This window comes from Thalassophryne amazonica, chromosome 8, assembly GCF_902500255.1.
Source record: "Thalassophryne amazonica chromosome 8, fThaAma1.1, whole genome shotgun sequence".
In the NCBI taxonomy this organism is placed as follows: domain Eukaryota; kingdom Metazoa; phylum Chordata; class Actinopteri; order Batrachoidiformes; family Batrachoididae; genus Thalassophryne; species Thalassophryne amazonica.
The window spans coordinates 69,126,473-69,147,618 of record NC_047110.1 but is presented as its reverse complement, the minus strand read 5'-3'; the positions used below and the strand labels follow the sequence as shown (position 1 = coordinate 69,147,618).

Below are 21,146 nucleotides of genomic sequence, written 5' to 3'. Positions count from 1 at the left end.
TTTTATCCGGATATTCCACTGTTAAAGGAGATTTTTTTTAATGAAAGACGTGCGGGGCGGATTGCAGCGTCGGCTCGCAGCCGCCGCGACGCTCCACCACAGGAAAAACACGTCCGTTGGAAGCCTTAAGGACAAGTTTGAACATGGCCAGCTGTTAAACAATTTCTCATATACTCACTCCACTGAAAGCCATCAAAAGCTGCCTGGATTTTACAAATGGTTATCAACACGGAGGTGTTTTTCCTGTGCCGCCGCACCGCGCCGGCTGCGTCCCGAAAAAATCTTTAACAGTGGAATATCCGGATAAAATGCTGAAAACCGACTTCTTCTGAACTTCTCTGTTCTCTCACGAGTCCTGGATCAATAGAGCCTGAAATGTGGAGGTTTTCAGCTTGAAACAGGCTGACGACGGCTCCTGGGAGCGCTGCACGACGTCTCGCTCCGTGGGAAGTCCTTAAAGCGACAGTATCACCTCAAAATCTCTCATCAGCCGTTAAAATTTTCACCGAAAACCAGCTTAATTTTTCGAACCGTGTCCACTTCGATGTGTCTCACAAGTTTAGAAAAAATTTTGATCAAACAAAGCGCCAGTCTCTCAGCAACTTCTCAGACAAAGGAATTCCGACGAGGGGCTGGACGACTCCTCCCACAAGGAGTGCTCACAGGCGAATGACGTCACCGACAGGTGTGGAAAAACTCACGCATGCGCACGAGGGTTCAAGCATATCTGACATCTGACTTTGTTTTCTAATTGTGTTTTTTGCTTTCTGGTTTGAAACGAACGTGATAAGCAATCCGGATCAACTGTCATGGTAATGGTCTGATAAGGGAAAATATCAGACCAGAAATCAGCCAATCAGAGCGTGCATAGTGTCATAGCCATATAATAAATAAATAAGTAAATATGTATACATGTATATAAAAAATGTCAAGTCATCTAATGCATGCATGCATATGTGGTGTTCTTGTGAATGTTTTCAGACCTTCGTAACATTCTCAGCAGTGTTTGGGGTGGCCGTGTATCGGATCTGCATGTTAAGTGTTTGGTCCATGAACCCTGGTCCTGAAGCAAAAGATAGTGTGAGGATGACCGTCACCACCACAGGCATCATCCTCAACATGCTGGTTGTTCTGGTGCTGGAAGAGGTTTATGGAGCGATTGCTGTGTGGCTGACTGAGCTTGGTAACACAGCTTTTTGTATAAAACATCTCTGTGTTCATGCTATAATGTGGGACGGCTGAGCTCAGCACTGCTGAACTCCCTTGTACATAAAACTCACACTTTATTTGTTTAAACATTAATCTACACAAGGAGGTTCACATGCCTTCATGCAATGGGTTTTCTTTTTACAAAGGCCTATTTTGTTGTTTATATTAGGTATTTGTTTTGTTTAGCTGGAATTATTTTTTATAAAATTAGTTTTTCTTTTACTTGTACTTTTCCGAATTGACAGCTAATTCAGGTTGCTCAAAATGCAAAAGATGGAGAACCACGCTCTACTTCTGGGTCAGGCTCAAATTTATCAATTGCTCCTCGTATCACAACAGAAATTATGGAAACTGTGTGCCAGCAGTTGAAAATGAATGTCAAAATGTCGTTTGATAGGGTTGTGATCCATTGTGGTCACCAGAATATTATGCAGACAATTTGGAACATCTGTCACTGTGTGTAATTCCTTTTCTTATTGTCTAAGATTCATAAGCAGCATTGCTGGCTGCTGTCAAACACATTACACCGGTGTTAATTTTATGCACACAAGCATGAAGATTAATCTATTCAGTTCCATTTTTAAAGTATTTGAAATTACACTTTGTTTTGTATTTTATTCGGAATGAGTTCTGATTTTAATCGAATGTCAAACTGATTTTGAAAACACAAGTCTGGATGCAACAGTGACACATTGTGACAGAGAGCCCAAGAATGAACTGCTGTGCTTATTATAAACTTAGAATATTTTGTTTCTAATGATGGTGTGCATTTTTCATCAGAACTTCCAAAGACACGGGAAGAATTTGAGGAGAAGCTCATCTTCAAGTCTTTCTTTCTCAAATCCATGAATGCCTTTGCCCCCATCTTTTATGTGGCCTTCTTTAAGGGCAGGTATGTCTCCTCTTATTATAGCGCTGATGTCTTCATTAACAGACTTGCAGACCAATTCTTTTTTAAAGACTTTTATTACTCTTCAATATTTTCTTTTTTATTGCTTATTATCACAGTAGCTTTTCTTGTCATATAGGTTTGCTGGCCGGCCTGGAGATTATTTCTATGTCTTTGGGGACTATCGCATGGAAGAGGTGGATTATTTTGACACTGTTGGTTATTGTGTACATGCATTTAAAATATGTGCATTTGTGTCTTAAGCATATGTGTGTTTTGTATTAAACAGTGCGCTCCACCAGGTTGCCTCATTGAGCTGTGCATCCAGCTCAGTATGATCATGCTGGGAAAGCAGCTCATCCAAAACAATGTGTTTGAGATTGTCATACCGTATGTATATGTATTTATTTGTTTAACTTAAATATCAAATCATTTCTGGGAAATTTTAACTGTCTTTAATGACTATCTGTCACTGCTGTTTTGCTCTATTCTTTTATAGTAAGTTAAAAAAGATGTATAGAACACTCCAAGAACAAAAACAAGGAAAGAAAGAGCAGCGGAGGATGACACGTATGAAGAAGAAAAGAGACCAAAACAACCAGTTTGAGAAAGATTTTGTTCTGGAACCTTTGAAGGCGTGACCCCAGAATACATGGAAATGAGTGAGTCACTTGAAGTTTATATTGTTGCTGTTTTATTCACTAGGTCAGTCACACAGTGCAACTTATTGACTTTTATGTGGTTGTGTATTAAAATTTGCAGTAATCCAGTATGGGTTTGTGTCCCTGTTCGTGGCGTCCTTCCCACTGGCTCCAGCATTTGCTCTGCTCAACAATGTCATAGAGATTCGCCTTGATGCTGCTAAATTTGTCACTGAGATTCGGAGGCCTGATGCAGTGAGGTGTAAAGACATAGGTACAGATCATAAATGGGAACATGTACACTCTGCTCCTCCTTCTATCAGTTTACATTAGGCTGGTCCAGTCCTTTTGTTTATTTCCTTTACTTTTACTCCTCTGCCTTCTTATTTTTTCTTCTGTTTCCAGATCACTGTGTGTCTCATACACACACATGCACAAATCAGTTATAACATTGTGACCACCTTGATCATACTATGCAGATCCCTTTTACCACTAAACACCCCTGACCTGTCAAGGCTCCATTAGGACCTTTGAAGGTGTGTGTGGTATCTTGGCAACAAAACATTAGCAGCAGATTCTTCTGTTAGATTAGGCCACACATGCCAGCCTTTGCTCCCTGTGCACATCAGTGAACTTGGTCCATCCATGACCTTGTTCACCAGTTTCCTTACGTGAACTACCTTTGGCAGGTACTGACCACTTTGGACCTGGAACATCCAACAAGAGCTGCAAGTTTTGAGATGCTCTGGTCCAATCATCTCCCTCTCACAGTTCAGCCCTTGCTGAAGTCACTCACATCTTTATGCGTGCCCATTTTTCCTGCTTCCATCCCATTAACTTTGAAGACAAAATGTTAATTTGCTGCTTAATATACCCCACCTACTGAGCACCATCACTGTAACGCTGCACTGAGGTAAATCAGTGTTATTCACAATACTTGTCAGTGGTCACATTGGTATGGCTGATCAGGTATACAAATATATGCACAGTCACACACCATTGGACACAACTGGCTTTTCCCTCTTTGTCTCTTTTCATGAACATGCTATCTCCAGGGATTTGGTACAACATTCTCTGTGGAATCAGCAAGTTCTCTGTCATCACAAATGTAAGTCTGTGTGTTGGAGGGATGGTTGCGTCTGCTATGCCCATGTCCTGTGATCTCTGGCAGAAAATAAGTATTTTAAGTGCCTCTGATTTACTTGCGCCTTAGTTTAGTACAGTTCCCTCACAGCTTTGCATTTTCTTTTTGTGTTTGCTTTGGCTCCCGCTGGGTGCCCTGACTTCCACTTCCAAAGGTGCAGATTAGATCAATTGGTGACTTTAAATTGACCACCCAGTTATTGCTGGGATAGGCTCCACTGCTGTGGCTCCTATGTCAGGACAGAGATCAAGAAATTAAATATGAATTTTAGAAGTTAGTGGTTTTTTTTTTTTTTTTTATAAATGCTTGTTGATGGGGTACAGCAATTTGTGGTTCAGTACAGTATCATGATACAACAGTGTGACAATTTTGCTCCTTAAGCACAGTAAATTGGAGGTGGTAGAACATTGTGTTGATGGCTTTCTCACATGTAGAGATTCAAAATACCGTGTGTAATGAGTCATTTCACAAGCTGGTTTTATCATTACACCCAAGTTAATGTTCTCATTAATTGGGTGATCACATTGGCATTTCTATCTTGATAGAGTTTATGTCTATGCATGATTATGTACTGTAATACAGTGTTGCTAGTTCTACTTCTCATTTGTCTTCTCAGGCATTTGTCATCTCCTTCACGTCAGAGTTTTGTCCCGGCGAATGATCTATCAATACATGTACAGTGTAAATGGAACAATGACGGGCTACACAGAGCACTCTCTGTCCTACTTTAATGTCAGCAACTTCCCAGCAGGCTCGGGTCCCACAAAAACACTCATCAGTGGAGTTTCCATGTGCAGGTCAGACTAACTTCCTAGACTTTAACAAGTTTTATCTTTCTGTAGTTCCTAAAAGTCTTGTACCTCGTATTCCTCTTTAAACAAGCAAGGTTTTACTATGACAATAATTACTCAAAGCCAGTCATGCTTCTTTATGTGTTTGTGTAGCCTGTGGGGAAAATAAATGTGACCCCCCTTGCTCAAAACGTCACTCTCTGTTTCTAAGGTATAAGGACTACAGAGACCCTCCGTGGTCACCAGATCCCTACTCCTTCTCCAAACAGTACTGGTCTGTCCTGGCTGCAAAACTGGCCTTTGTAATCTTCTTCCAGGTATGGACCAGACATTCAGATCTGTGGTTATATTTGTCATGTCTTTTACCAAGAGTTATTGCAGTCACAACAAAAACAGGTGTCCATCCATTTTTTCCCCACTCAGTCAAGCCAAAGATTACACCCAACTAAAAAAACAAATGTGTCCACCATCTTTATATGTCACTGGTCCAGTGCACTAACAGAGAAATGTTGGGCTTAACTTTTCCAATGCAGCCGTGCTTAGGTGATGGTTCAAATTCTTCATGTTCAGGGCTCAACATTTCCACTTGCCCCGTGCAAGTACTTGTGCCATTTTAATGGTAAAGTCAAAGCACATATTTCAAATGTAATCATAGACTTTAGAGAAAATACATTTTTGTGTGTTTTTCTTGTAGAACCTTGCTATGTTCCTGAGCATGCTGATTGCTTGGATGATCCCAGATGTGCCACCATCTCTGCAGGAACAACTGAAAAAAGAGAACATGATGTTGATGGAATTTCTACTCACTCAAGACCTAGAAGGGTGTGCCAAATCCTACTCCTCAAAACGTTCCAACTCCTGCTTCTCCACCAACATAGACATTGTGGTGGATCATCCACTAGAAGAACAACAGCAGTGGCACACGGAAGAGGAGCTGGGGGTTGAGATAAATCTTCATAAACCTATAAGGACCCATGACAGTGATCTAGAGGTTGGAAAGTCAGTCAGTCAAAATGTGGACCGGCGACATTGTGAAATAGAAGAGTGTAGAATGGAAGAAGTTGGACAAAGGAAAAGCAAAGTATTAAATGTAGGAGATGAAACGGGGGATTATGAGCAAGACACAGAAGAGGAAGACAAAGAAGCAAAACAAATAAAGGAAGAGGAAAATGAAGCAAAGCTGAAAGAGAATGAACATTTCACTGTTGAAAATGATGCCTTCTTGAGTGAACTGGGCCAGCTAGGTAAGAGAGCAGAAAAAACAAACTCTATTTGTAGTACAGTTAATTTTAGTACATTTTTGCATTGAGATGTTAGCGTTTTAGTGACACTGGGGAGCTAATGTGTTGTCAGTGATGATTAACCAATTATCACAAATGTTTAAAATAACAGATTTTAGCACATTAAAAAAACTGGTTTGTACCATATTTTTATGTCTCTGTGTAGGCTCTCAGTTGTCCAGGTGGTTTCCATAGTAGAGAAGCTTGAATCTTCGACTGGACTGGGTTGCTTGACGCGAGGACGTTTCGCTTCAAATCACAGAAGCTTCCTCAGCTAAAATTCTTGCTCTGGAAGTCTGACTTCTGTCTGACTGTTGTAGAGAAGAATAAAACAGAAGCCAACAAAGCTGGAGTTTTTAAACCTAACCAGACCCCTCCTACTGAGAGGCAGACTGCTGTAGGCTAGTGACTAAACAATAGCTCTAATTAGCAACTATTGTGCTCTAGTTAGCACACCTAATGACAGGACAGCTGTCCCTCTAATAATGGGCTGGATGGCTTTCTGATGGCTCCCTTGATGACGTGAATGACTCATTACCATGAACAAAAGACTGAAACTCCTTGCTGTTGCTTGATTTTAACCCATGTGTCATCAACATAACTGTGACTCAGTGACTCCAACACATATGAGCGTCTGAAGAGAGACCCCACGAGCAGCTATAAGAAGAAAATCATTAGCTACCTCCAAAACCTGGAGAAAGAGGGACTTATCGACAGGCAGACATACTACAGACTGTACCCTGGGGACGCCACTCCGTGCATCTATGGACTGCCCAAAATCCACAAACAGGACGTGCCACTCAGGCCTATTGTATGTAGCACAGATTCCATCACGTACAGTTTGGCCAAGTACCTCAAGTGGATTTTGGCTCTAGTGGGCAACTCAGACCACCATGTGGAGAACACACAAGATTTTGTGAACAAGCTCAAGGACCTACAGCTGGAGGCAGATGAAACTATGGTGTCATTTGATGTGACATCGTTGTTCACCTGCATCCGCACTGCTGAGGCCGTCTCAGCTGTGAGGCAGAGACTGCTGGAGGATGTGTCTCTACTTGAAAGGACCAAACTCACACCAGACCACATCTGCCAACTCTTGGAGATCTGTCTCAACACCACGTATTTCCTGTTTAGGGGGAATTACTACAGACAGATTCATGGTTGTGCGATGGGGTCTCCGGTATCCCCCATTTTGGCCAATCTGTACATGGAGCGAGTGGAGAATACAGCCTTGACGTCTTTCACGGGCATCTCTCCCATTCACTGGTTCAGATATGTTGATGACACGTGGGTTAAAATCAAGCAACAGCAAGTTGAGGACTTTAGAGAACACATCAACTCGGTGGACGCCAATATCAAGTTCACACGTGAGGATGCCAGAAACAACCATTTAGCCTTCTTGGACTGTGATGTTACGATTGGAGAGAACAGGCAGCTCCAGACAGGGGTTTACAGAAAACCAACTCGCACTGACCAATATCTGCTCTTTGGCTCAAACCACCCCCTTGAACACAAGCTCAGGGTGATCAGGACGCTTCAACACAGAGCTCTACAGGTGCCCACAACTGCAGAGGGAAGGGCTAAAGAACAACAACGTGTCCGGAAAGCCCTCACAGTATGTGGGTACCCACGATGGTCCCTGGACAAAGTGCAGAAGTCCCAGAGAACAAAGAGACTAGATAGACAGGAGACGGAGACAAGAAGAAGAGTGTCTCTCCCTTATTTAGCAGGAGTAGGGGAAAAACTACAGAGGATCTTCAGACAGCACAAAATCCCAGTTTACTTTAAACCGGTTAACACCTTAAGACAGAAATTAGTTCACCCTAAGGACAGGATCCCTAGTTACAGAGCAATGTAGTGTATTCTATCAGATGTCAGGAAAACTGTAACGAACACTACATAGGTGAAACGAAGCAACCTTTACACAAAAGGCTATACCAGCACCGCAGAGACGGCGCCAGTGGACCTCAGTCTGCGGTTCATCTCCACTTTAAAGACACTAACCACACGTTTAAGGACAAGGAAGTTAAAATATTAGCCAGAGAGAAGAAATGGTTTGAGAGAGGGGTCAAGGAGGCATTCTTTGTGAAATGTTTGAAACCCAGCCTTAACCGGGGAGGGGGTCTGAGACACAATTTATCCCCTGTTTACAATGGGGTACTCGGGTCAAAGGAGTTTCAGTCTTTTGTTAATGGTAATGAGTCATTCATGTCATCAAGGGAGCCATCAGAAAGGCATCCATCCCATTATTAGAGGGACAGCTGTCCTGTCATTAGGTGTGCTAACTAGAGCACAATAGTTGCTAATTAGAGCTATTGTTTAGTCACTAGCCTATAGCAGTCTGCCTCTCAGTAGGAGGGGTCTGGTTAGGTTTAAAACTCCAGCTTTTGTTGGCTTCTGTTTTATTTTTCTCTACAAGAGTCAGACAGAAGTCAGACTTCCAGAGCAAGAATTTTAGCTGAGGAAGCTTCTGTGATTTGAAGCGAAACGTCCTCGCGTCAAGCAACCCAGTCCAGTCGAAGATTCAAGCTTCTCTACCATATTTTTATGCTTTTTTTTTCCCCCATGCTTCTCTGGTGGATCAGCATAAAAATATGGTGGCTGGGCATTCAGTTTTCACAGGGGATCTGCTGTTTAAACATGGTTTGAAACGCATTCAGGCTGCGGCTAATAAATCATTAAGATATGGAACCATCCATGCTTTGACCCAAATGTAAACTGCTTTTTGTAGCCACTGAACATACTAAAATGTCTACAGAGCTCAAAAGGTACACAGTTACCTCACTAAATGTAATTAACCTTTTAAAACTCATAGAGGGCATTACGGTAGCATAGTGGTTAGCACTGTTGTCTCGCTGCAAGAAGGTCCCAAGTTCACTTCCATCCTGGACCTTTCTGTGTGGAGTTAGCATGTTATAGTTAGCTTTACTTTGGCCTAGTTGTCCTGCTCCTTGCTGTTCTGGTTGTCCCTCACACTTCAAACTAATAGAGTGCCGAGTAGTGTCAAGATTATATTCCCTCTATTTAAGAGTGTGGTCTTTCAGTTTGAGAGAATGATTTATTAATTGTGCTCATTCTCTAAGACTCAGCACATCTTTCTCAGTCAGATCTTCTTCTCCTTATATTGTGGTGGTTGGCATCCAGCTTTAATAGTACATTATCACCACATTTTGCTCTCAAGTATGAATCACAGTACCTCTTTCAGATCAGTATACAAGAGCAGCTTCTCATGCATGTAGATGGCACCATCTTGTGGCCATATATGGTGTCCCTTAGAAAGCTAAAACAAGTAAAAAAAAAAACAAAAGAAACAAGTCAAGCTAAACAAGCAAAAAAGGAAAAAAGTAACTTACAGCCTGAAAAATACGGGCGTAGTGGAGATAACAGGTGTTAATCCAGCTGTTGTAGCAGTCATTACACTTCCAGGGTTTTGTGGTACATTTGCCTGCTTCATCAGAGTTTTATACGTGCAGAATCGTTCTCTCACCAGAACAATTCTCAGTGTGCCCTCTCGGTAGCGATTAGCAAGACCTTTGTGTAGTTGTCTTAAAAGCAATGATGGATAAGTGTGGTTGAATTTATGTTATGGGCACAACACAGCCATTACTTATGTCCTCTGCTTGGGGGAGGGGGTACATATAGCAAATGGTTTTCCCTCCATCTGTGTGTGTGTGTGTGTGTGTCCGTTCATTAATCACGCAACTTGTGAATGTGATAACCTGAGTACAAATTACAGCAGGTCTGCACGAAAGACGACGCAGAATCCAGAAGAAAATCCGTGAACCAAACACGAAATGGGGAACCATGAACCATCATGCTCATGCACAAACACAGTGCGAGCAGCTGGGACGTGTTGCACCATTGCACGCCGATGTGGAGAAAAATAAAATAAAGGCCTGGTGTATAATTAGTGAATATCACTGGGTTGATATAAATAAAAGGGGACGCAATACAGAACCCTGCAGTTATATAACCCTGGTTAAATAAAACATAAATTGCACTCACGGGATTCGAACCTGCAGTTTACAAAAGCTCTGATTACCAGACATAAATTTTACCACTGCGCTGTAATCACCGTCTTATAACAGGAGCATAAAATGGCTAAAATCAACAAGGAGATAAATGTATTTTTTTTAAAAAGAGAAAAAAGCACTGTGATAACTGACAAAACAGCATTTGTTAGGCCATATTTCTGCTGATACTGTACGTGACTAAAAGTGGCATATTTGTCATGCTGTTGGCTTGAATTGCGGTGCGCCACTCACAGGACATACATGTCGGGTCGGAAATGCGTGTCCTGTCAGACAGATGTGACATCCAGATCACCTGCTGCGTGTTCACATGAACTGACGGTCCATTTCAGCTGGGACAGCCTGTCAATGTGCATACTGTGCACGCTGTCCAGCCCATCACAGATTCGATATATGTTTGTATGCATTTCCACGTGAGGACAGCAAGTAGGCACGCGGGTCACGGTGGACAGTTGTAAAGGTCCTGTCTGTCAGAACACGGTACATGTTCTGCAGCTGTGACGTCCAGGACAAGAGCTGTCAACAGCTGCTGCTGTTGGCAGCCAGCCACGCCCCCTGTCAATTCAGTGCACAGGCCAAGGTGTCACTCTGATCAGATGAGAGGCGCCTCGCCTGTGGTGGGGAGCGGGGTGGGGGAGCGAACCACACGCACGCCACGTTTGGAGGGGGAGTGCGCGAAACACATGCACGTGTTGTGGAGGGAGCCGACACTCTGGCATGCCACATGTGTACTAGTTGTGGGGGCACTTAAACAAATTTCACAGCCAGCTCGAAAGTGATCACCTGCTCACTATTTTAGTGCTAACAGCGCGAATGGCCACACATTTCCTAAGTGCTCCAGAGCAGTATTAGATGTTCATGTGTGACACCTGGAATTTGGCCAACATTTGCCACAAGAGGTATCGAATGTACTCTGTCTTTCAACCACTTGTGTGCACGAATGGATGTATGAGGCCTTGGAGGCAGCTGCTCAGTTAATGTTAAAGTAACTTTTAAAAAAATCTGTGCAAATTGTTTCGTCAGTTTTTCTCATTGAGACAGCAGTTCCTTTTTAGTGTGGTGTGTGTGTGTGTGTGTGTGTGTGTGTGTGTGTGTGTGTGTGTGTGTGTGTGTGTGTGTGTGTGTGTGTGTGTGGTGTGTGTGTGTGTGTGTGTGTGTGTGTGTGTGTGTGTGTGTGTGTGTGTCTCTTATGAAGACCTTGTACAAGATCCCAAACGAGTTGCCCCGACCTACATTTTAAGGTTACAAATTTAATTTTATGAAATTCTTGTGAACACGATTATGTGTGAACAGATTACAACAAGCTCTCCAAATTTGCTATATAGGTCACTCGTAATACTCTTGAATGAAATTGCACGACTGACCTTGATCTACTTTTCAAGGTCACAGTAAATGATTTGTGAACATAACTTGAGACTATTAACAGCAGGTTTTACTGAATGATTATAATAGATTAAACAGTCAGTGAAATGTTTATATTATTATGATTTATATTTCCCTATAGGAGGAGGCAGTGACGTGCGGTGAGGTTGATGGCTGGTGATGCACTGACTTAATCACAATCAGATTTACAAACATATGAACTCTACAGAGTAGTTTATTCACCATTTGATTGACAGCAGTTAATGGGTTATGTGTAAAACCTCATATCAGCGTTGTTTACACATACAAACTGTAGCACACAAAAAAGCACATTTAACTAAAAAAAATTATATTATGGTCTTACTTTTATGTACAGTAGTGTTCAAAATAATAGTAATGCTATGTGACTATAAAGATTAATCCAGGTTTTGAGTATCAAGTAGACTTTATTAGCCCCCCAGGGGCAATTCATTGTGCAGCCAGCAGTAGAACACATTCGGACATACATAGACATAACGTGATCTAAAATATAGCATAAAAACTCACCATGAAAACTGACCACACAGTAAACATAATAACTCAATAATAAGAAAACCTAGTTAAAAACCACTCATGTGATTGTTTAAAAATCTAATAACAATAGGAATAAAGGAGTTCTTATACCTATTGGTCTTACATTTCTTAGACAAATCTACGACCAGATGGAAGCATTGCGAACTCAGGGTACAGGGGGTGACTGGAATCGTCCATGATCAACCTTGCCTTCTTAATTGATCTGTTTTTATATATAGATGGCAGGTCGTTTAAGGAAACGCCAGCAATCTTGTTGCACTCATTTACAGTACGATCCAGACAGTTTTTGTTTTTCAAATTTAAAAACCCATACCAACAGATAAAAGAAAAGGTAAGAACAGATTCAATAAAACACAAATAAAACATCTTCATAAAAGTACTGTCCACATTAAAATGCCTGACTTTACAGCAAAAATGCATGCGCTGGTGAGCTTTCTTACATACATGGTCAATCTGGTGCTCAAAGGTTAATCCACTGTCAATAAAGGTTCCAAGGTACTTATAGTTCTGTACAACTTCCACAGCCAGTCCATTAATAACTACAGGAGAAATGTCATCCTGCTTTTTCCTAAAATCAATTAACATCTCTTTAGTTTTGTTCATGTTGATATCTAAAAAGGATGACTTACACCAGCTGATAAAATCTGACACCACAGGGCCATGGTCATGATCATCTGAATTTAAGAGACACAATGACAGAATTATCAGCAAATTTAAGGATAAGTCGACCTTGATGTTGACTTTGACATGTTTGTATATAGAACAAATAAAAGAGGTGAAAGGACACAACCCTGTGGAGAACCAGTGGAAGAAATTAGAGCATCAGATAAAACGTCATTGACTCTAACCTGTTGAGATCTGTTAGTTAAAAAATCCATAAGCCAGCATAAAATTCCTGGGTCAAAGTTGTGCTCATTTTTTAACCTCTCTGCTAGGATATGTGGCTGAATGCAGTTAAAAGCAGAAGAAAAATCAATGAATAAAAGATGTACAAAGGTTTTAGCCCCCTCTAAATGTGCAGTTACTGTATTCAGTAAAGTGCAGAGTGCATCATCACTTCCTCTACCTGACCTGTATGCAAATTGAAGAGAATCCAAATCATCTTTGACAAGGTCTAAAAGAGCATTTTTCACAATTTTTTCGAATGTCTTCATCACCAAGGAGGTAAGTGCAACAGGCCTATAATCTTTTAGCTGCTTAGGTACACTGATTTTTGGCACAGGAACAATTATTGAGTCTTTCCATAAACTGGGGACCTTGTGGAGACAGAGAACATTCAAAAAGAAAAGAAAAGATCTCTGCCAGCTGATCAGCACAGTTCCTAAGAATGCGACCACCAATGCCATCGGGGCCCGGACTTTTCCTCTCCTTTGTGGTCCTGAAAAGCCTCTGAACCACGTCCTTACTGACATGGATGGAGTTCTGTCCAGGAACTGCAACCTTGGAAGAGGGACTGTTCTTTACTAAAATCATGAATGTTAAAACGATTATAAAAATCATTCAGTTCATTGGACAAATTATAGTCCGACTTATCCCCAAGGGAGATTGGGCCTTTCCTGGACTGCATTCCCATCATTGCCTTTACCCCATCCCAAGCTGGGTGGGAATTATTGTTGTGGAGAAATGACTCCACTTTCTCTTTATAGTTAAGTTTAGCAAGTTTAAGTTCCCTCTTAACTTGTTTCTGTAACTCTCTGTACCTGCTGGTGTCACCTTGGGTATAACAGATATTGCGCTGATTAATTATATTTTTAATAGATTTGGACACCCAGGGTTTATTATTAGGATAGATGGAGATATGTTTACGGGGGATAACCAAGTCCTCACAAAACGTTATGTATGCAGTGACAGTCTCTGTGAGTTCATCTAGATTGCTGCATACGCCTTTAAATAAGTCCCAATTTGTGCAGCTAAAACAGTCCTGGAGAATAGGAATTGCGTCCTCCGACCAAACCGGAATAATAGTAATGCTATGTGACTATAAAGATTAATCCAGGTTTTGAGTATATTTCTTATTGTTACATGGGAAACAAGGTACCACTAGATTCAGTAGAGTCTCACAAATCCAACAAGACCAAGCATTCATGATATGCACACTCTTAAGGCTATGAAACTGGGCTATTTGTTAAAAAAAAAAGTAGAAAAGGGGGTGTTCACAATAATAGTAGCATCTGCTGTTGACGCTACAAACTCAAAACTATTATGTTCAAACTGCTTTTTTAGCAATCTTGTGAATCACTAAACTAGTACACTCAACAAAAATATAAATGCAACACTTTGGTTTTGCTCCCATTTTGTATGAGATGAACTCAAAGATCTAAAACTTTCCATATACACTATCACCATTTCCCTCAAATATTGTTCACAAACCAGTCTAAATCTGATAGTGAGCACTTCTCCTTTGCGGAGATAATCCATCCCACCTCACAGGTGTGCCATATCAAGATGCTGATTAGACACCATGATTAGTGCACAGGTGTGCCTTAGACTGTCCACAATAAAAGGCCACTCAGAAAGGTGCAGTTTTGTTTTATTGGGGGGGATACCAGTCAGTATCTGGTGTGACCACCATTTGCCTCTGCAGTGCAACACATCTCCTTCGCATAGAGTTGATCAGGTTGTCAATTGTGGCCTGTGGAATGTTGGTCCACTCCACTTCAATGGCTGTGCGAAGTTGCTGGATATTGGCAGGAACTGGTACACGCTGTCGTATACGCCGGTCCAGAGCATCCCAAACATGCTCAATGGGTGACATGTCCGGCGAGTATGCCGGCCATGCAAGAACTGGGACATTTTCGGCTTCCAAGAATTGTTTACAGATCCTTGCAACATGGGGTCGAGCATTATCCTGTTGCAAAATGAGGTGATGTTCTTGGATGTATGGCACAACGATGGGCCTCAGGATCTCGTCACAGTATCTCTGTGCATTCAAAATGGCATCAATAAAATGCACCTGTGTTCTTCGTCCATAACAGACGCCTGCCATACCATAACCCCACCGCCACCATGGGCCACTCGATCCACAACATTAACATCAGAAAACCACTCACCCACATGACGCCACACACGCTGTCTGCCATCTGCCCTGAACAGTGTGAACCGGGATTCATCCGTGAAGAGAACACCTCTCCAATGTGCCAAACGCCAGTGAATGTGAGCATTTGCCCACTCAAGTCAGTTATGACGACGAACTGGAGTCAGGTTGAGACCCTGATGAGCATGCAGATGAGCTTCCCTGAGACGGTTTCTGACAGTTTGTGCGGAAATTCTTTGGTTATGCAAACCGATTGTTTCAGCAGCTGTCCGAGTGGCTTGTCTCAAACGATCTTGGAGGTGAACATGCTGGATGTGGAGGTCCTGGGCTGGTGTGGTTACACGTGGTCTGCGGTTGTGAGGCTGGTTGGATGTACTGCCAAATTCTCTGAAACGCCTTTGGAGACGGCTTATGGTAGAGAAATTAACATTCAATAGACGAGCAACAGCTCTGGTTGACATTCCTGCTGTCAGCATGCCAATTGCACGCTCCCTCAAATCTTGCGACATCTGTGGCATTGTGCTGTGATAAAACTGCACCTTTCAGAGTGGCCTTTTATTGTGAGGAGTCTAAGGCACACCTGTGCACTAATCATGGTGTCTAATCAGCATCTTGATATGGCACACCTGTGAGGTGGGATGGATTATCTCAGCAAAGAAGTGCTCACTATCACAGATTTAGACTGGTTTGTGAACAATATTTGAGGGAAATGGTGATACTGTGTATGTGGAAAAAGTTTTAGATCTTTGAGTTCATCACATACAAAATGGGAGCAAAACCAAAAGTGTTGCATTTATATTTTTGTTGAGTGTATTTAGTTGTATAACCAGTTTTTCATGATTTCTTCACTTCTGCGAGGCATTAATTTTGTTGGTGTGGAACCAAGATTTTGCTGGTTTACTCGTGTGCTAGGGGTCATTGTCTTGTTGAAACACCCATTTCAAGGGCATGTCCTCTTCAGCATAAGGCGACATATCCAAACTGATCCATGATACCTGGTATGCGATATATAGGCCCAACACCATAGTAGGAGAAACTGCCCATATTATGATGCTTGCACCACCATGCGTCACTGTCTTCACTGTGAACTGTGGCTTGAATTCAGAGTTTGGGGGTCGTCTCACAAACTGTCTGCGGCCCTTGGACCCAAAAAGAACAGTTTTACTCTCATCAGTCCACAAAATATTCCTCCATTTCTCTTTAGGCCAGTTGATATGTTCTTTGGCAAATTGTAACCTCTTCTGGACAAGTCTTTTATTTAACAGAGGGACTTTGTGGGGGATTCTTGCAAATAAATTAGCTTCACACAGGCGTCTTCTTACTGTCACAGCACTTACAGGTAACTCCAGACTGTCTTTGATCATCCTGGAGTTGAACAATGGGTGAGCTTTTGCCATTCTGGTTATTCTTCTATCCATTTTGATGGTTGTTTTCCATTTTCTTCCACGCGTCCCTGTTTTTTTTTTTGTTTTGTTTTTTTGTTTTTTTGTTTTTTTCTTTCATTTTAAAGCATTGGAGATCATTGTAGATGAACAGCCTATAATTTTTTTGCACCTGCGTATAGGTTTTCCCTTCTCCAATCAACTTTTTAATCAAACTACACTGTTCTTCTGAACAATGTCTTGTCAGTGTCTTGAACGTCCCATTTTCCTCAGGCTTTGAAAGAGAAAAGCATGTTCAACAGGTGCTGGCTTCATCCTTAAATAAGGGACACCTGATTCACACCTGTTTGTTCCACAAAATTGACAAACTCACTGACCGAATGCCACACTACTATTATTGTGAACACCCCTTTTCTACTTTTTTACTAATAGCCCAATTTCATAGCCTTAAGAGTGTGCATATCATGAATGCTTGGTCTTGTTGGATTTGTGAGAATATACTGAATCTACTGGTACCTTGTTTCCCATGTAACAATAAGAAATATACTCAAAACATGGATTAATCTTTTTAGTCACATAGCACTACTATTACTCTGAACACTACTGAAGTCCACATATGCCGCTCCTTCTGAACAAAAGCATCGATGACTTGCTTGTAGAAGTTTACCTTATCTTCCTTCAGTTTTAAAAGTCTCGCTGTCTCAGTAGAGATCACTGCCAGGGAAGAAAGTCCTCCTTTCTGGCTTTGTATGCGAGTGGTCGACCGCTCGTGTTTGATGAGAAAATTCTTCAGGTCACAATATCCCATCTGAGTCCAGACAGTCACAAGTTAAAAAAAAAAAAGAAAGCAGCAGAAAAGACGTTTTCTTGCTGGACGTCCACACAGCCGGACTTTACATGTGTCCCACTCCGTTTGAAAAGAGCAGGTCTTCTGTCCCGCAGCCCTTCCTTTAATTATTACCTCCTGCTTCGTTTGAAAGTCCAGTTTAAAAACTGTTTCAGTTTGGATATGCAATCCTCCATTCTAAATGTTGAATAAATGGACCGCTGCTCTTAATTTGCTAACTGTAAGTTGTAGCTTGCTGTCACTTATTCTGCAGCTGAGGAGTTGCTGCAAAAAGAATCCCTGGGATCACTAGTGCCCCCTACCATGAGGCAGGAGAACTGCGTGCCTCACTTGGTGCGTTTTTGCAGCCATTTTGTGATCGCTCAGCACACAAAACACGTTTCACACACATACAGCTGTTGACAAAAAACACTGCACATTAGCTAAACTATGGAATTTAAGTTCATATAACCAAATTGTTTTAGCCATTTTAATAGCGACATACAGAGAAACAGTGAGACAGTCTCACTGCAAAGCATTCCAGCAGTTAGCCCAGTGATTGCACAATCCAAGGTGAGGCATGGCTGGCTGGTGCCTCACCTCACGTCTCTTCTCAGTTTTTGAATGGCAAATATGGGAAAATTCAGCAATTTTTAATAAAAAATAATCTAAAACTGGTGAAGTTAAGGAAAATAACTTTATAGTACAAATCACTGCATAAATATAACCATTTCATTTATTTTTTCATTTTACATTTTTTCTTTCCATGGCCTGCCTCCCCTGACCACACGTCACTGGGAGGAGGACATACATCATGCTCTCTAGTTCCACTTCAATTTTATCTTGCTCCGTTGCACTAAGCACCCTATGTTGCACTAAGACTTCATGCTGTGTGTGGGTAGCCATGCCCCAAATTCACTTTTGCTTCAAACTTTTTCATGCCAGTTAGAATTGTAAAAAGTATTGAAAATGAATGAACCCTTTGGTATTTGGTGTGAGGGGAGATTGAGATGGTTTGGACATGTGCAGAAGAGGGAAGCAGGGTATATAGGGAGAAAGATGGTGAGGATGGAGCCACAAGGGAGGAAGAGAAGAGGGAGGCAAAAGAGGTTTATGGATGTGCTGAGGGAGAACATGCAGGTGGTTGGTGTGACAGAGGAAGATAGAGCAGACAGGGTGAGATGGAAACGATTGATCTGCTGTGACAACCCCTAACGGGAACACCTGAAAGAAGACAAAGCAACATGTCAGCTATAATCAATCTGGCCTATACAGACCACAGACCGATTATGATCTGTAAATAATTCTATTACCAAATTAAATTAATGGATTGTCTTTGTGCTTTCAGGACTAAATATGGCAAAAGAACTACTGTACTGCTATCACAACAGTCATATTATCACTAACCTACTGTCAGTGGTGGGCACAGTTCAGCTAATCTGATAGCAGATAATTGTCAAAGCTAATGTCTTTGCTATTGGATTAGCTTTTCAGATAAGTTTTATCTTATCTTTTATCTTCCAATTATCTTCTGATAAATTTAGTTCTGATAACTTTCAGTCCGATAACATTTTTTTGCTGGTAAAGTGAGCAAAGTTTAACGGTCAAAACATTTGAAACCCTAAAATCAAACATTTTAGTCCATTTGTTGTGTTTTCAGCAGGCTGGCTGTCTGTCGCTTGCTGATCATTAAGCGCAAAATGTGATTGGCCGGTTGACGCAGGGAGCATTGTGGGTAGTGTAGTTCAGGTTCACTGGACGTTACATTGACTTGTCCACTTGACACAAAATACAAGACAGTCTAATTTTAACATTATTTTATTTCTTTGTGGCTGTAATTTAATCGCCAAGACTAGGTGTGGGAGAGGAGCTTTCACGGCGCAGCTGTGTGTACAGAGGGAGGGACTTTTCTTCATGGATTTAAAAAAGGACGCTTTATGTGGATTATTTATTCAGATGAATCCCACTGAAACTAACAGGTAAGAATTTATATTTACTACGTGTATTTTATTCTGCCAATCAATGCATTAATGGATCGAAAAAGCGGCAGCTTTTAGCTCATAAATGACGGTGTATCTCCGACTTCTAATACTATGTGTTACTGCTTTTGAACGATGATGACAGTATTTGGGGATTTTATTTTTTTTTATTTATTCATTTTTCATGTGTTCTTTGTGATACTTGAATTTACCCAGCAGCCCCTGTGGGGCTTAAAGTGAAACAGCTTTATCAGATGCCGACAGTGTAATCTGATGTGGCCACGTCCAAATCAATACTAATAGTTATCTGTAATAAAGATACATTTTTTTTTAGCAGTTTATTGGTTTATCGTCATAAAAGATAACTTTTCAGTTATCTGATTAATGGTTATCGACGCTAACGTTTTGGTTAGCTGTGCCCACCACTGCCTGCTGTACAGTTTTGAACCTTTTTGTGTGTGTTGTGCATTTGTTGATTGTTGGTATTGATTACTCAAAACCTCAGCAAGTTTTCTTGAGCATTTTGGAATAGGTTTAGCTTGACCTGCAGTATGTAGATTCACTTAGCAGGCAGCTTACCATCTACATGTTTTCTTGGCAGAGGTATCCGTTCTAATGAATGCTTCTCCAGTGTTTTCACCATTTTTCCCAAGTGAAGAAAATTTCCAATACCATGATGAGGTGATTAGTTTCTGTTGTAATGTGTTTTGTTGCAGATCAACCCTCAAGTACAGACCTACCCCACTCAAGCACCAAACTGCAACACTTTAAAGACAAAGAGCTTCCAGCACAGTCGTGCCAGAGTCCTAGAGGCTCTGTGCCACAAACATCAACTTCAGATGTTGACACCAGCTTCTTTGCACTAATTTCTCCACCTCCCAGAGAAGCAGCTCAGTGCAAAGGCCCACTTCTCCACTCTGCCTTCTGCCGAAGAGAGGCTGAAACAACGCTTCGCCTGCCAACGTCCCAGCTACTCCATCAGCTTCACAAAACTCCACCAGAAGGCCACAATTACTCCTTTAGTTCCTCACGGATCTTTGTTAGCAACCTCTAAAAACAATGACGGTGGTCCAGAAGTTAATAAATCAGTTGAAGAAGTTAAACAGTATGAGAAGCAGCAACAAGGTGAAGGAGAACAGGAAGGTAGAGTGCAAAAAAACAGACAAAAGGAAGAAGCTGGCATGCTAAATGAAGGAGTTGGAAAAGGTCATGAGCAAAAAAACAGACAAAAGGAAGAAGCTGGCATGCTAAATGAAGGAGTTCGAAAAGGTCATGAGCAGGATGTGGCACAAAACAAAGAAAGAGAACAAAGAAAGGAACACCAAACTGAGTCTGAAATGAAGTCAGAGGAGGATGAATATTTTACTGTTGATTTGGACGCCTTCATGAGGAAACTGGGTTTGTTAGGTAAGAGGTTATTTTTGTTTTTCTTTGATTTGCACTTGACCATGGAGGTAATGTTTTCAAGTATAATTTGCTGACATGATGATGCCCGTGCCTACATGTTAAGCATATCAAGGTCAGACAGAACAAAGTTTTAAGCATTTTTAAAAAATATTTTCTTGTGGGATTATCATGTGCCATTTTGGTGCTTAAACTAAGTTACCAGTACTTGGATTTTTTTTTTTTTTTTTTTTTTTTTTGATCACACTGTCTGTGAATAGAAACATAAAAAAACAGATTTCAGCCTATTTGATGTCTTTAAAAGAAAATGTGTTGTACCCAGTAATATCACTGGCTTTTCATTTTATAATTTACCAGTTGTTCGATGGTGCAGGTCCCCAGGGAGCAACAGCCTAATCTGGGTGTAATGACTCCAAAAAATGCAGACAAGGGGACCAAACAGTGGCGTGAAAGACAAGTTCCTGTATATTTGTATTGTCAAGGGTGTCGGTAGCATGACCTAAGCAGAGGGTCACCCCTTTGAGTCTGGTCTGCTTGAGGTTTCTTCCTCAAATCATCACAGGGAGTTTTTCCTTACCACTGTCGCCTGTGTGCTTGCACG

General features: G+C 41.4%; 1 protein-coding gene across 1 annotated transcript in view; it reads left to right on the top strand.

Annotated features, from left to right (window-relative positions):
- Window positions 1–20,309, top strand: part of LOC117514919 (anoctamin-1-like) — a 53,735-nt gene extending 33,426 nt beyond the window's left edge. Inside the window, 13 exon segments of the mRNA XM_034175489.1 lie at window positions 982–1,183; window positions 1,990–2,101; window positions 2,238–2,295; window positions 2,388–2,488; window positions 2,598–2,725; window positions 2,728–2,760; window positions 2,861–3,013; window positions 3,795–3,847; window positions 4,500–4,535; window positions 4,538–4,680; window positions 4,886–4,991; window positions 5,369–5,918; window positions 19,858–20,309. Of these exon segments, the coding sequence (XP_034031380.1) occupies window positions 982–1,183; window positions 1,990–2,101; window positions 2,238–2,295; window positions 2,388–2,488; window positions 2,598–2,725; window positions 2,728–2,760; window positions 2,861–3,013; window positions 3,795–3,847; window positions 4,500–4,535; window positions 4,538–4,680; window positions 4,886–4,991; window positions 5,369–5,918; window positions 19,858–20,195 (2,013 nt within the window). The 3' untranslated portion in view covers window positions 20,196–20,309.
- The last annotated feature ends 837 nt before the right edge of the window (window positions 20,310–21,146 follow it).